General features: G+C 40.5%; 1 protein-coding gene across 3 annotated transcripts in view; it reads left to right on the plus strand.

Moving 5' to 3' along the window:
- RASGEF1C (RasGEF domain family member 1C) overlaps positions 1-13,224 on the plus strand; it is a 125,777-nt gene that overhangs the window by 59,858 nt on the left and 52,695 nt on the right. For 2 of the 3 annotated variants that reach the window (XM_070739170.1, XM_070739169.1), the window contains 2 exons: positions 10,385-10,570; positions 12,396-12,518. In XM_070739170.1, coding sequence (XP_070595271.1) covers positions 10,391-10,570; positions 12,396-12,518 — 303 coding nt within the window. In that variant the 5' untranslated portion in view covers positions 10,385-10,390. The remainder of the gene's footprint in view (positions 1-10,384; positions 10,571-12,395; positions 12,519-13,224) is intronic. The other variant, XM_070739168.1, reaches the window with a different exon arrangement.

Below are 13,224 nucleotides of genomic sequence, written 5' to 3' on the forward strand. Positions count from 1 at the left end.
TGTGTGAACCTAGCTAGTATGATTTGCAAACTGTGATTTATGGATTAGTATCAACCAAATGAAATTAAACAAACCATAGTTCATCATCTTGTGTGAATATGCTTGTATGTATCATAATTGCCACCATAATCAGAGAGAGAGAGAAAGAGAGGGGGGAGAGAGGGAGGGAGAGAAAGAGATTGCAGGCTGAATGAATAAAAAATCAGCAAAAATTATTCTGCAGCAGAATGAAATGGCATCATAATATATTTTTATTATGATGACAGTTCAGAGAATAGGACGTTTAATGTTTAGCATGACTTGGAGTTTTTTAAATTATAAACAGCATATTATACTGTAGTATTCCCATTCTTGTGATATGAGACTAAGAGTGAAAGAAAGTGCTTTCCTCTAACTACAGATAATTGAATGTTTGCATTTATAGGCAAAATATTTTCTGAATTAAGGGATTCCATATTCTCTTAAGTGTTATGCTTTGTAACTCTGTATGCTGCTCATCAGATCATTTCAAAGGAGTTCATAACAAACTGGGCATGCTCAAGAAAAGTGATATGTTCTGACTAATGCATGACTGAAGTAATTTTCTGGATTCTGAACTATTTTATTGGCCTTATACAGAAAAATGAGAAAATGTTCAAGTATATTATTTATACCATATCTTTGCATTGAAGCTAGCAAATGTTTTCTAAACAGCCTGGTTTTGGTAACAGCCTTATCTGTTGGTTCTTAGAAGATTGGTGGATGGATCATGCTTGACTCACCGCTCTGAAAATACTGTGTTAGTGTAGATATCACCCTATGTGATTATATTTTTTGACAACTCTGAAAACCGTCCATCTATTTCCTCTCTATATTTTGCAAGCTACATTTAAAAATAAATACAATTCCAAGAATAATTTGGTTGTGCTTATATTTTTTAAGAAATTGAAGTGCCATTTGATGGTCTATAAAGAAAGACCCCTTAAGTTTCTCATTGCCTAACAAAACTAGAAGTGGCAAGGAGACATAATAATTTATTCACATAAGATATAACTACAAAGGTTTGTCATTTTTATTGAAGAAAGTAGGGTTGGGACTGTGATACCTGCAATTTGTTTCTGATTTTGTATATGTTCAAAGATAAGCCTAGACTTCCCTAATCTGCTCACCTGGAAATTTGAAATCTTCATCCGTTGAAAGACAATAGGATGAAGACGACTATCCATTCCAGCAATCTTTGTTTCCATGTAAACAAAATAATACATTATTGAAAGAATTGGAAATTAGTAATGGGAATTGACCATCTTTCTAATATTCAGGCAGCATGAAATCTAATGTGCATATAATATTATAAATGAAAGGCAGCCAAATTCTTTTCTTTTTTTGTAATATGTTTTTATTTTATAGCATAAAATTCCAACTTCAATTGAACATTTTTCTAATCACGTTTTCCTCTGTTAAGATCTCTTCACTTTTCGCTTTGTTCCTGATTTTGTATATGTTCATAGATAGCCCAGCCTTCTCCCTGTCAGGTCGAAGCCATCATTTTGAGTTGGAGACTTTGGCCTGCCACAAGTAGAATAGTACTGTGGGAATTGGGGATGGGTGATTTCATAAGAGGGAAAAATATTAGCCACAACAAATTCTTTCCAGAGATTCAAGGTCATTTTTTGTTTAGCACCAACTGGAAGTGCAGGAGAGGATCATGGATGTTGAGAAAACTGGAGTGGTCCATGTGATGAACCTGTGGGTGTGGGGGGGATCAGAAATGAACTTTATCCTGGATGGAGAGCTGTAGGAAAGGTTAGTATCGGGTTGACTACAGTTCATAACCAACATGGCTCTGTTAATAAATTGGAATTTGAAAGAAGGCCAAGGCCAAGACTCTGATTTATTTCTCAGTTGCCAATTGGAACACTGACACCCCGATCTGTTCACCTAGAAATTTGAAATACTGTATCCACCCATTAAAAGGCAGTAGGATGAAGGCAACTATCCATTCCAGCAATCTTTGTTGTGTCAGTGTAAACAAAATAATGCATTATTGAGACAATTGGAGATTAGTAAAGGGATTTGACCATCTTTCTAATGTTCAGGCAGTATAAAATCTAATGTGCATATACAGTAATATTAGAAATGAAAGCCAGCCAAATTCTTAGTCCCAGAATGTCATGCATTCAGCCACTGATTACCAGTATTTTGTCCTTTGAAATTAAGAACAAGACTGCATGCATTCTGTTTGGATTTTTAATTAGGAAAGGGCTGTTTTGTTTCTTTTTGCCAAGTTCTTCTAAGAAATTGGCAATTCGTGTGGCAGCCAATACTGATAATATCATTATCACATGTACAGGGGTGAAATGCTCCCGATTCAGGCGTGCCTGCTGGTGGTCGGAGAGCTAATAGTGACTATAGCATGAGGCTTCACCCTGATGCCCGGATCCGCCATTTGAGTTCTTTTACCCTCTACATATATGCAAAGCGTTCTGCGCATGCGCAGAGGGTAAAAGGACCTAAATGATGATATCCAGGCGGGTGGGCAAAACCTCATGCTGCCTTTGCCACCGGCTCTTTGAGCATTTCACCCCTGCCACAATGCTTTCTGTGAAATGTAAAAGTGCCAGTGACCAAATTTACCTGGCCTTTTCATTAAATGGTGATGTAATGAGCGTTCTGCAGCTGGAGCCTGGATGCCCACACAGTTAGGCCCAGAGGTCTTCCAACAATTCTCATGAAATAATTCCTGCCTTTCCCCCACATCTCCTACATTGTTTTCTTCATGTGTTTAACCTGACAGTTGTTAGCCAATCATCTAAATCTAAAGGAGCATTAGGATTGGTGTCTTTATTAAATTGTACCTAAATAGAAATTTTTCATCATACAATCTGATTTTGTCAATGCATTGAGGTGGATGATATGTTGATAAGAATTGTAGCTGCGTAATATATGTAAGCAAAATCGTATCAACTAAGGCAGAGGTCCCCAACCGCCGGTCCGCGGACCGGGACCGGGCCGTTGGGGTTTTCCAGCCAGTCCACGGTGCCGCTGCCCTCCCGGCAGAGGACATTATGCAGGACATGGTGGGGCGTCGGGCAGGGCGGGGAGAATCAGGAGGCTCCTTTGGCGGCTGGGGGCTGCCTGGCTTTGTGATTTTGGCTGGGGGGGAGTTAGGAAGGTCCTACTTCTCCCCCCCCCAGCCAAAAACTCAAAGCCTATCTGCTGGATACGGGCGATGAGCGGGACGAGCGGCGCCGAAGCCGGTGGCTGTGGCAGCTGCTGCAAGAGGCTTCCGCACCGCTCTGTCCCACTCATCGCCCATATCCAGCAGATAGGCTTTGAATTTTTGGCTGGGGAGGGAGAAGTAGGACCTTCCTAACTCCCCCCCCAGCCAAAATCACAAAGCCAGGCAGCCCCCAGCCGCGAGGTGCCCCCTCCCCTCCCATGGAGCCCTGCCCTGTTTGGTGCCCGCTGGCCGGGCAACGGCCTCCCTCCCTCCCTGCCTCGTGTTTGCAGAGCTCCGCCGGGCAAAGTTTGGACGCCTTCCGGGCGCACGCACACATCCACACCTCCACCCCCCCAGGAGGAATTCGCCCCCTGCCCAGAATTGGCCAGCCCAGCAACGCTGCCCTGCTCCCTTCGGAGGTGCGGAGAGGGCGGGGAGAGGAATTTAACCCCGAAAGTGGCCGGGGTTGCACAGAAATTCCCCCAACCTTCGCTGGTTTCGGGCCAGGGAAGAGGGGGCCGTGTTTACCTGGCTGATTTGGGGATGAGAGACCACCGCAAGGCTGCGTGACTTGGATTGGGAAGTCCGAAAAAGACCCCCGGGATGGGTGAGTGGAGGGAGAGGGAGAAAGAGAGAGGGAGAGAGGGGGGAGAAAGAGAGAGAAAGAGATAGCAAGAGAGGGAGAGAGAGAAAGAGATAGGGAGAGAGGGGGGAGAGAAAGAGATAGCAAGAGAGGGAGAGAGAGAAAGAGAGAGGGAGAGAGGGGAGAGAGAGAGAGAAGGAGAGGGAGAGGGAGAAAGAGAGAGGGAGATAGGGGGGAGAAAGAGAGAGAAAGAGATAGCAAGAGAGGGAGAGAGGGAGAGAGAGAAAGAGAGAGGGAGAGAGGGGGGAGAGAAAGAGATAGCAAGAGAGGGAGAGAGAGAAAGAGAGAGGGAGAGAGGGGGGGAGAGAGAGAGAAAGAGAGGGAGAAAGAGATGGAGAGAGGGGGGAGAGAGAGAAAGAGGGAGAGGGAGAAAGAGAGAGGGAGAGAGGGGGGAGAAAGAGAGAGAGGGAGAGAGAGAGAGGAGATAAAGGAAGAGGAGAGATAGAAAGGAAGAGAGAGAAAGAAAGAGGGATAGAAAGAGAGTGAGAGATGCTCAGTGAGCCTTTCTTTGAAGTTGCCTTTCTTTCTTTCTTTCTTTCTTTCTCTCTTTCTTTTGCTCTCTTGCTCTCTTGCTCTTTCATTCTTTTTTCTCTCTCTTGTTTTCTTTCTTTCTCTTGCTTTCTCTCCTTCCTTCCCTTTCATTCCCCCTCTCTATTTTTATTTCTCTTTCATTCTCTTTCTTTCTTTCTTGCTCTTTTTCTTTCTCTCTTTTACCTTCCCTTCCTCTATTTCTTCTTTTCTTTCTCCTTCCTACCTTCTTCCCTCCCTCCCTTCCTTCAGTCTTTCCTCTCTTACTCTCCCCTTTCATAAGTTTCCTTGCTTCCTTCCTCTGTTCCTGTCCCTTCCCCCTTTCTTTCTTTCTTTCTTTCTTTCTTTCTTTCTTTCTTTTCTTCTTTCTTTCTTTCCTTCCTTCCTTCCTTCCTTTCCTCCCTCCATTTCTTGCTTTCCTTTTCCTTCCTCCCTTCTTTCCTCCCTCATTCCCTTCTTTCACTCCTTCCTCTCTTACTCTCCCCTTTCACCCCTCCCCAAAGAAGGTAAATTTCATACATAATTGGTATGTCGCAAAATAAAGTAGTTTTAAAATGGCGGGGAGGGGGGGCCCCAGACACTTAGGCTGTATGGGGCCCCAAAATTCCTGATGGCGGCCCTGGCTCCACCCCTCCATAACCCCACCCCCATATGACCAAAGCCCCCCCCCCCCCACCGGGCCATGGAAAACTGGTCTAGCTTAAAGCCGGTCCCTGGTGCAAAAAAGGTTGGGGACCTCTGAACTAAGGGACGTGCAAAATATTGACTTGACTTTTCTTTATACTGTCAATTTTCTTTTTAAAAATTAATCCTGGTATTTTTAAGTTCTTCAAACCAGTTTCTTCATTTTTTTCACCATATGGTATCCCTTTGATTTTTCTGCTTGGAAATCCCCCTTCTCCCAAACACTCATATGTATGCGATGGTTATTTGTACAGTGGCGGTCTTGTCCCAAAATTCAAAAAATATGGAAAACAATTCACAGATGGCTCATAGAAATCACTAACGAAGAGATAGAATACACTCCAGAAGGTATGCTTCTAGGAATTTGGAAAAGACACTATTCTAAGCCAGTGATTTTCAACCTTTTTTGAGCCGCGGCACATTTTTTACATTTACAAAATCCTGGGGCACACCACCAACCAAAACGACACAAAATGACACTCTAACACAGTACATATTATACATATAGTTAATATAGTTTCTAAATGTATTTATACTCACTTGGTTCTGTCTGTTTTGATGGTGCATATAGAGATTTGAGCTCTTTAAGACGACCCTTCAGAGGGCCAAATACAAAATAGATAACATTGTGACGCATTGTGATACATTGTATATCACCCTCTGCAGGGGCCTCTTCTAAAAAGAAAAAGGTAAAATATCTATATACACCATCAGGATAGACATAACCAGCTGAGGCTGAGGCTTCATCTAGTGGTGGCAACATTCACCTCCAGTACTGACCAGGATTAGAAATCGGGACCATAGGGAGGAGTAGCAGTTTCAACTACTCGCCGTGGCCACACAATGACAAGTGCAGCCCGAGCGGGTATCTTCCTGGGTGTGGATGAGAGGCAGCCTGCTACTGGTTCATCGCTAGTGGTTGGGATGAATCCTAGAAGGTGATTGGTCAGTGAGCGTTCCCTGTGCCTCCACTCTTCCTGTCGCTGATAGTTGGAGGAATTGTGAGGGGAATGTTTATGTTCGGATGGAGGCAGCTGGCAGCAGGCCAGATAAATGGCCTACACGGGCCGTATCTGGCACGCGGGCTGTAGTTTAGGGACCCATGTTTAATTTCCCCACGGCACACCTGTCCATGTCCCACGGCACACTAGTGTGCCATGGCACACTGGTTGAAAAACACTGTTCTAAGCACACTTTTTCTTAATGACTCACATAAATACTGCAGCTAGAATGTCGCTAGCGCAAATGTGGAAAAATGAACAGACCCCATCGGAGAGTTTAATTATTGACAAAATATATAGATGTGTAGAGATGGATGAAATTACAAACTCAATTAAGGGAATTAAAAGTAAAGAATTAAAACGACCATGGTACAAATGGCACGAATGGATTCTAAAGAAAAACTAAAAATGTGACAATGCAAAGTATCAGTATATATAGAAAGAATAACAAATACCTTATAATATTAATAGAAATGAAGTACAAGCATTTTCTTTCTTTTCTTCTATGTTAAAAATGTGTTCTACTTATGGTATTTATATTGGAATGTATACAACTTTATAGAAGAGATAGGGAAATGAATGATACATACAAAAGGTAATTGAAATGAAATGGAATAAGATCTGTAAAACCCAAACGAAACAAGTGAGAAATATTTTCAAAAACAATAAAGAAACTTTTCCAAAAAAAAATTGTACAGTAATCATTATTTATTTCACTTGCCTTGATGACACAAACAAAAGGAATGTGTCTGATTTCAAGCATTTGTTAGAAAAAAGAACTGAGAATAATGGATGTCAACCAGTTAGAGCAAAATATTGCTCTCTAATACCGTACTTCAGTTACTAATTTGCCCTAGAGACCCTAATGTTCTGTCCTTTTGTGGGAATTTCTTAACCTAATAGTGTATACAAAGTATTTTCTGGTACCATCTCTATAAGCTTTTAAAGCATTCTATCTCCTGCTAGATTGATCCAATATAATAACCCATAGATAACTTTGTGTTATCATCATCTTGATTGTCACTTTTCAATTTAATGTGCTTACAAAGCCCTTGTAACCAGGGACTGGTTATCTGAGGGGCCTTCTATCTCAAATCATTTTCTGCCCATCTGGAAAGATCAAGCAGAATGGATGCCATCAATCAGGACCTAGAAAGCCCACCTTCTCTGTCCTGGCACTTGGCATTTTAAGTAGCATCCACCCAAAGATCCATATGATTCCTATGCCGGTAATGTCTTTGAAGACCTAGCAGTTCTCTCAAGTGGAACTAACAAGGGGGTGAAGCCTTTGCTGGTTGTTTTTTGTTATAGTGTAAGTTTTCTGGATCTGCATTGTTCTTGCTTGCATGATATCACACTTTCTTATTTGTTAATTATAAGATGCCCAAATCCAGGAGTCATGCAGCCTCTAGATTTAATAGAACAATAATAATTAAAGTAACTATGCATTTATTTTTAGTATCTTCAGTTTTTTGCTTAACAAACCTTCAGAATTGCATTTAGGCAGAAAGTAAATGGAAGTTGAGAGAAAGGAGTAGCCTATTAACCCCAAAGTGGATTCAAATAGAGGCCCTGCTACAATAGAGGGCAGCAACCCGTTCTCTAGGCTGATCTGAGACGAAAAAAGCTAAGATGTGTCAAAGCCTAAAGAATGTTAGCTAATACGTTAGCTAATATGTTAACTAATATATGGTGATGGCTTACATGTTTACATAGATAAACCAATCAGTATCTTTCAATGGGAAATCGCTTCTGTAATGTTAGCAAAGAAACCACCTTTATGGGACCAGGTATTCACTAGCAGCAGAGCTCTATTCAGAGTTCTTTCTTTCTTTCTTTCTTTCTTTCTTTCCTTTCTTTCTTTCTTTCTTTTTTCCTTTCTTTCCTTTCTTTCCTTTCTTTCCTTTCTTTCTTTCCTTTCATTCTTTCTTTCTTTTCTTTCCTCCCTCTCTCCCTCTCTCCTTCCTTCCTTCCTTCCTCCCTTTTTCCAGCTCAATGTAATTGAGCATGATCTTTAAGATATCCACAAATAAGAGATGAAACACTGGTATCAGCTTATGCCAGAGATCTTCAAACTTGGCAACTTTAAGATTTGTGGACTTCAGTTCTCAGAATTCTGGAGAAGCTCCTGCAAGGCTTCATTTCAATCAAGAGCAAGGAAAGTAAATTTGACTTGGGCTACAGACAGAAGCTCATTAACTCAATCTAAATAAATTGACTGAGGGAATCAATAGTCATGCTTGGGCATCTGTGGGAGGGCAGCAGAGAGGCTAACGTGGCTGTAATCAAACAAGTTTGCATCTATTCAAAAGAAAAGGCAGGAACACTGAAAAGAGTTAACCGTGTATTTAAAGAGATATGAAGTATTGGTCCTCGCATAATCATCACAATTGAGCCTGAACTTTTGTTCATGCGTTGTTGTGGTTACCACACAACCTGTCCTGATTTTACAACTCTTTTTCTTATGGTCATAAAGTGAGTCACTGTGGTTGTTAATACATATTCCCAAATTGACTTTTTTTTTGCCGATTAATCATGAGGATACAGATGCAGATGATCGCTGGGATACTGTAACCAGTTGTATATGTAAACTGGACTACCGGTGGCTGAGGTAGTCGTAACTTTGAAGATGGATCATAGTAAATTTGGGAGGAGGCATCTGCCATAACTATGAATAGTTGTTAAGGGATCAATCATTAAGCAAGGACTGCCTATGCTGTTTTAAAAAGTGACAGCAATGCATGTTGGTGCAGGACCTCATTATATCATTGACAAACAGTGGGATAGTGGTTGAGTGACTGTGCATTACGCCAGCCTCATAAGATAACCCATTGTGCCGGGGGCAGGGGGGGCAGTGTTTGTGTGTGAGAGAGCAGATTAGTGTATCCCAAAATATTCAAGCTTTTATGTCACCAGGAGGGTAAAAGGTATTTCCCTTGTAATTTCTTACATAGGTTATTGTAAAAATAACAATATTTTGTTATTTTAAAAAAACCCAATGCTTCTTAATTCCTAATATGGTTAAATCTTTTACAACAACAACAACAACAAAATCACTTTCCAATAAAATGTGAAGGGCAGAATCAAAGGGCAGCATTAGAAGTTTAAGATTAGGAAAACATGGTCAGGGAAATTACATCTCCAGGACTAAATTATTTCCATCCTAGAAAACTGGGAGCTGGTTGGGTTTTGACCAAGCCTCAATGTATTATCTTCAATATCTTGGAGAACTGGTAAAGTGCCAGATATCAGGAAGATTGGTGTATCCCAAAATATGGAATGACTATAATAAGGTGTTTATATGGGGTTTTGGAATAATTGTTTATTTATTTATTTTTATTTGAGTATTTTAACTTTGTACTATTTTATTGCTGTAAGCAACCCTGAGTCCACCAGGAGAACAGTGGCATATTCATTCGAAAAATAAATAAATAAAAGCACCAATGTCCCTATCTATATAGAAAGGGAGAAAAGGGAGATCTCTAAAACTATTTAATTGACTATGTATTCTGCAAGCAAAGATAATGAAATTCTATTCAATTAGCAAAACCAGTAGATTTGAAAGGCCACAAACCCAACATGAAACTTCCCAAGAGTGCAATTAACTTCAATATTTGCCCTTCCCAAATTGGTATTGCCTTTGTATTAATACAAAGGTAGGTTTCTGTTTGCTTTTAAAAATAGATGTTTTATACAGAATATGTTACAATATATTAGATAAAACATAATATACGGATATTCATGTTAAAAAAATTGTTTTGCCGAATTCATAACCATAGCAGAGCAGCATTATATGAAGATAACTAGGTAAAAAATAAATGTATCTGTCTTACACTAATCTAGGGCTATTTTCTTGTAGCTGCAATTGACTTTTTTTCTTTTAACAGTTTACTGATGTTCTTTATTGATGATGATGGTGTTTTATTTTATTATTTATTTTTATTTATTTATTTTGTCCAATAAACAATGAGGGTTTTAGTAGGTATATACAGTATCTATATACACATAGTAAAATACATGATGAAGGTTATAGAGGAGATACTCATAGTAAAATATATCTAAGAAATAATAGAAAAGAAGATATAGTAATAGAACATATCAATGAAAGAATAGAAGAAGAGATATAGGAATAGAAGAAAGGTATAGGAGATATACTGGTATGATTATTTCGTATTTTATATTCCACTGGTTAGAGTTCTTCAGGGCAATTGATGGTGGGAAGTTTTTCAAATGCAAGTATTTCCTTACATTCATTTATTCATTCCCAGGCTCTGTTGTAATTTTTGGGTGTGCCTTTGACTGATGTTATCTGTGTTTCCTTTCTTCCAGAAAGGCATGCCCCAAACGCTGAGCTCTGCCAGCATGTTTACTTCCTGTGGCTTCAGCCCTCATCACCTCCATCCCTCCAAAGAAGATGATGAAGGAGGACTGATCTTTCAAGATGGAAACCTTACCTCAGCATCTCTTGATGCTTTAATCCAACACCTTATCCCTACAACTGACTACTACCCAGAGGTAAATGTTTGGTTACTGCGAACTGCCATTTGCTCTGATGAACTGGACCCACACTTTTTGCAAGCTTTCAACAATCTTTTTAATTAGGAACATTCCTTTTGATGTAGGTTACAAATAAACATATTAGGTAGTCCTCAATTTACAATATTCATTTAGTGACTGTTCAAAGTTACAACTGCTCTGAAAAAAGTGATTTATGGCTGTTATTCACATTTACGACCATTTCAGAATCCCCGTGGTCACATGATTAAAATTTGGGCATTTGGCAACTAGCATGTATTTATAATGGATGCTGTGTCCCAGGGTCATGTGATCGCCTTTTGCAACCATCTGGCATAGTCAATGGAGAAGCAAGATTCGCTTAACTGGGTTACTAACTTAACAAATACAGTGATTCAGATAACAATTGGCAATAAAGCTGGTAAAATGGAGCAAAATTTGTTCCACAACTGTCTTGCTTAGCAACAGAAAGTTTAGCCTCAATTGTGATTGTAAATTGAGGACTACTTATACAGTAATGTGTTCTATTCCATTTTCCTTATGTTGCTTGTGCAGATGTTTACCAGAAATATAAATTGATATGTGTGCACTTGTCTAAGCATCACTGTTATGCAGAGATTTGGGTTTTTTGTTTTTCATGGCATAGAATTCTTATTCGCAATGATAAATTATAAACTAACTAGAGAATATCTTAAATAGTTCTTGTCCTAATGTCAATGGGAACACTGCCAAGAATAAATAAGTTTTAAAGCAACCAAACTTCAACAGTCGATGTTTATTTATTTATTTATTTGATTTATTTATTTATTTATTTGATTTTTTTATGCCGCACTTCTCCTTAGACTCAGGGCAGCTTACAACATGTTAGCAATAGCACTTTTTAACAGAGCCAGCATATTGCCCCCACAATCTGGGTCCTCATTTTACCCACCTCAGAAGGATGGAAGGCTTGAGCTGGTGATGAGATTTGAACCACTGACCTGCAGATCTATCAGTCAGCTTTAGTGGCCTGCAGTACTGCACTCTAACCACTGCGCCACCTCGGGTCTTATAAGCCAGATGTTATTCTTCTGTATTATCCAAAATATAAATGCCTATTTTTGAAAAGATACTATACAGAACATAGCATGATTTATCACTCTTAAAAGACTCCTGTATTGAGAAGTAGATATCTTGCCCATTCATTTTAAATATAGAGATCTGTTGGCCAATGGTTTGCTTCAGAGGTGGGTGCCTTCCAGTTCGGAACAGTTCTATAGAACCAGTAGTAACTTGGCGGGCTGGGTCGCTGGAATGGGCAGTGACCCAGGCCTGCCATCCCCCAAGCCGGTTCCCTTTGGCACCTCCATCTTGTTTTTTGCTTCTGCACATGCACAGGAGCTTTTTAAAGTACTGCATATATGTGCATGTGAAGAGTCCGTGCAGTGCGTCCCTGAAAGAACCAGCAGTAAATGAGTCGAGAACCTACCCCTGGTTTTTTTGTCTGTTTATATATTTATTTTATAGCACTTACAACTTGCTCCTCTCCAAAAAGAGTCTAGGTAATAGAAAATGCCAACAAAAAGAAAGCAAGAATTATTCTTAATTGTTCATCCTTGTTAGTTTTTATTTATTTTAAAATCTAATAAAGTTGCTTTAAAAAACTCCCAACAAATACAGCAATACAGTGTCCCCTGTTTATATTACATCCAGATATATTGAGATTGCAACCGCTATATTCTGTTTCAAAATAAATGAATGACCTTCTGCCTTTGAGAAAGAATTTGGCATATTTAGTTCTCTAGCCAGTTGTTGTTAGATGAATGTTCCTGTTTCCTTTCCTCAGAAGGCCTATATCTTCACATTCCTGCTGAGCTCAAGACTGTTCATTGAACCGCATGAACTTCTGTGCCGTGTTTGTCACAAATGCATCGAGCAGCAGCAACTGGATGACCCAGTGCTGGACAAGGTTGGTTCGTTTGATGATTGCCGGTGCTAGGATGAATAAGGGTAGCATTCACAGTGTGACCACAGGATTGCAGTGAATCTGGAGAAAGCTTCCTATTGTATCTGTTCTCTCTCTATCTCCCTTGCTTCATATGTCCCTCTGTCCCCATAGAGAGTTTTGTAATCCTAAGGGTTTGGCATGTTCAAATAGGACTTCCATGCCTGAGAGCGAAACATCATCTTTCATCTTTCGGCTGTAGCGAGGAGGGCGTTTGCCCAGGTTTGCCTGGTGCACCAGTTGCGGCCCTATTTGGACAGGGAGTCATTGCTCACAGTCACTCATTCCCTCATCACCTCGAAGTTCGATTACTGCAACGCTCTCTACATGGGGCTACTTTTGAAATTGTTCGGAAACTTCAGATCGTGCAGAATGCGGCCGCGAGAGCCATCGTGGGGCTTCCTAGATTCGCCCACGTTTCTGCAACACTCTGCAGCCTTCACTGGCTGCCGATCGGTTTCCGGTCACAATTCAAAGTGTTGGTAATGACCTTTAAAGCCCTACATGGCATTGGGCCAGAATACATCCGGAATCGCCTTCTACTGCACGAATCCCAGCGGCCGATAAGGTCCCACAGAGTTGACCTTCTCCGGGTCCCGTCGACCAAACAATGTCATTTGGTGGGCCCCAGGGGAAGAGCCTTCTCTGTGGCGGCCCCGGCCCTCTGGAA

The sequence above is a fragment of the Erythrolamprus reginae genome, chromosome 2, assembly GCF_031021105.1.
Source record: "Erythrolamprus reginae isolate rEryReg1 chromosome 2, rEryReg1.hap1, whole genome shotgun sequence".
NCBI classification, from domain to species: domain Eukaryota; kingdom Metazoa; phylum Chordata; class Lepidosauria; order Squamata; family Dipsadidae; genus Erythrolamprus; species Erythrolamprus reginae.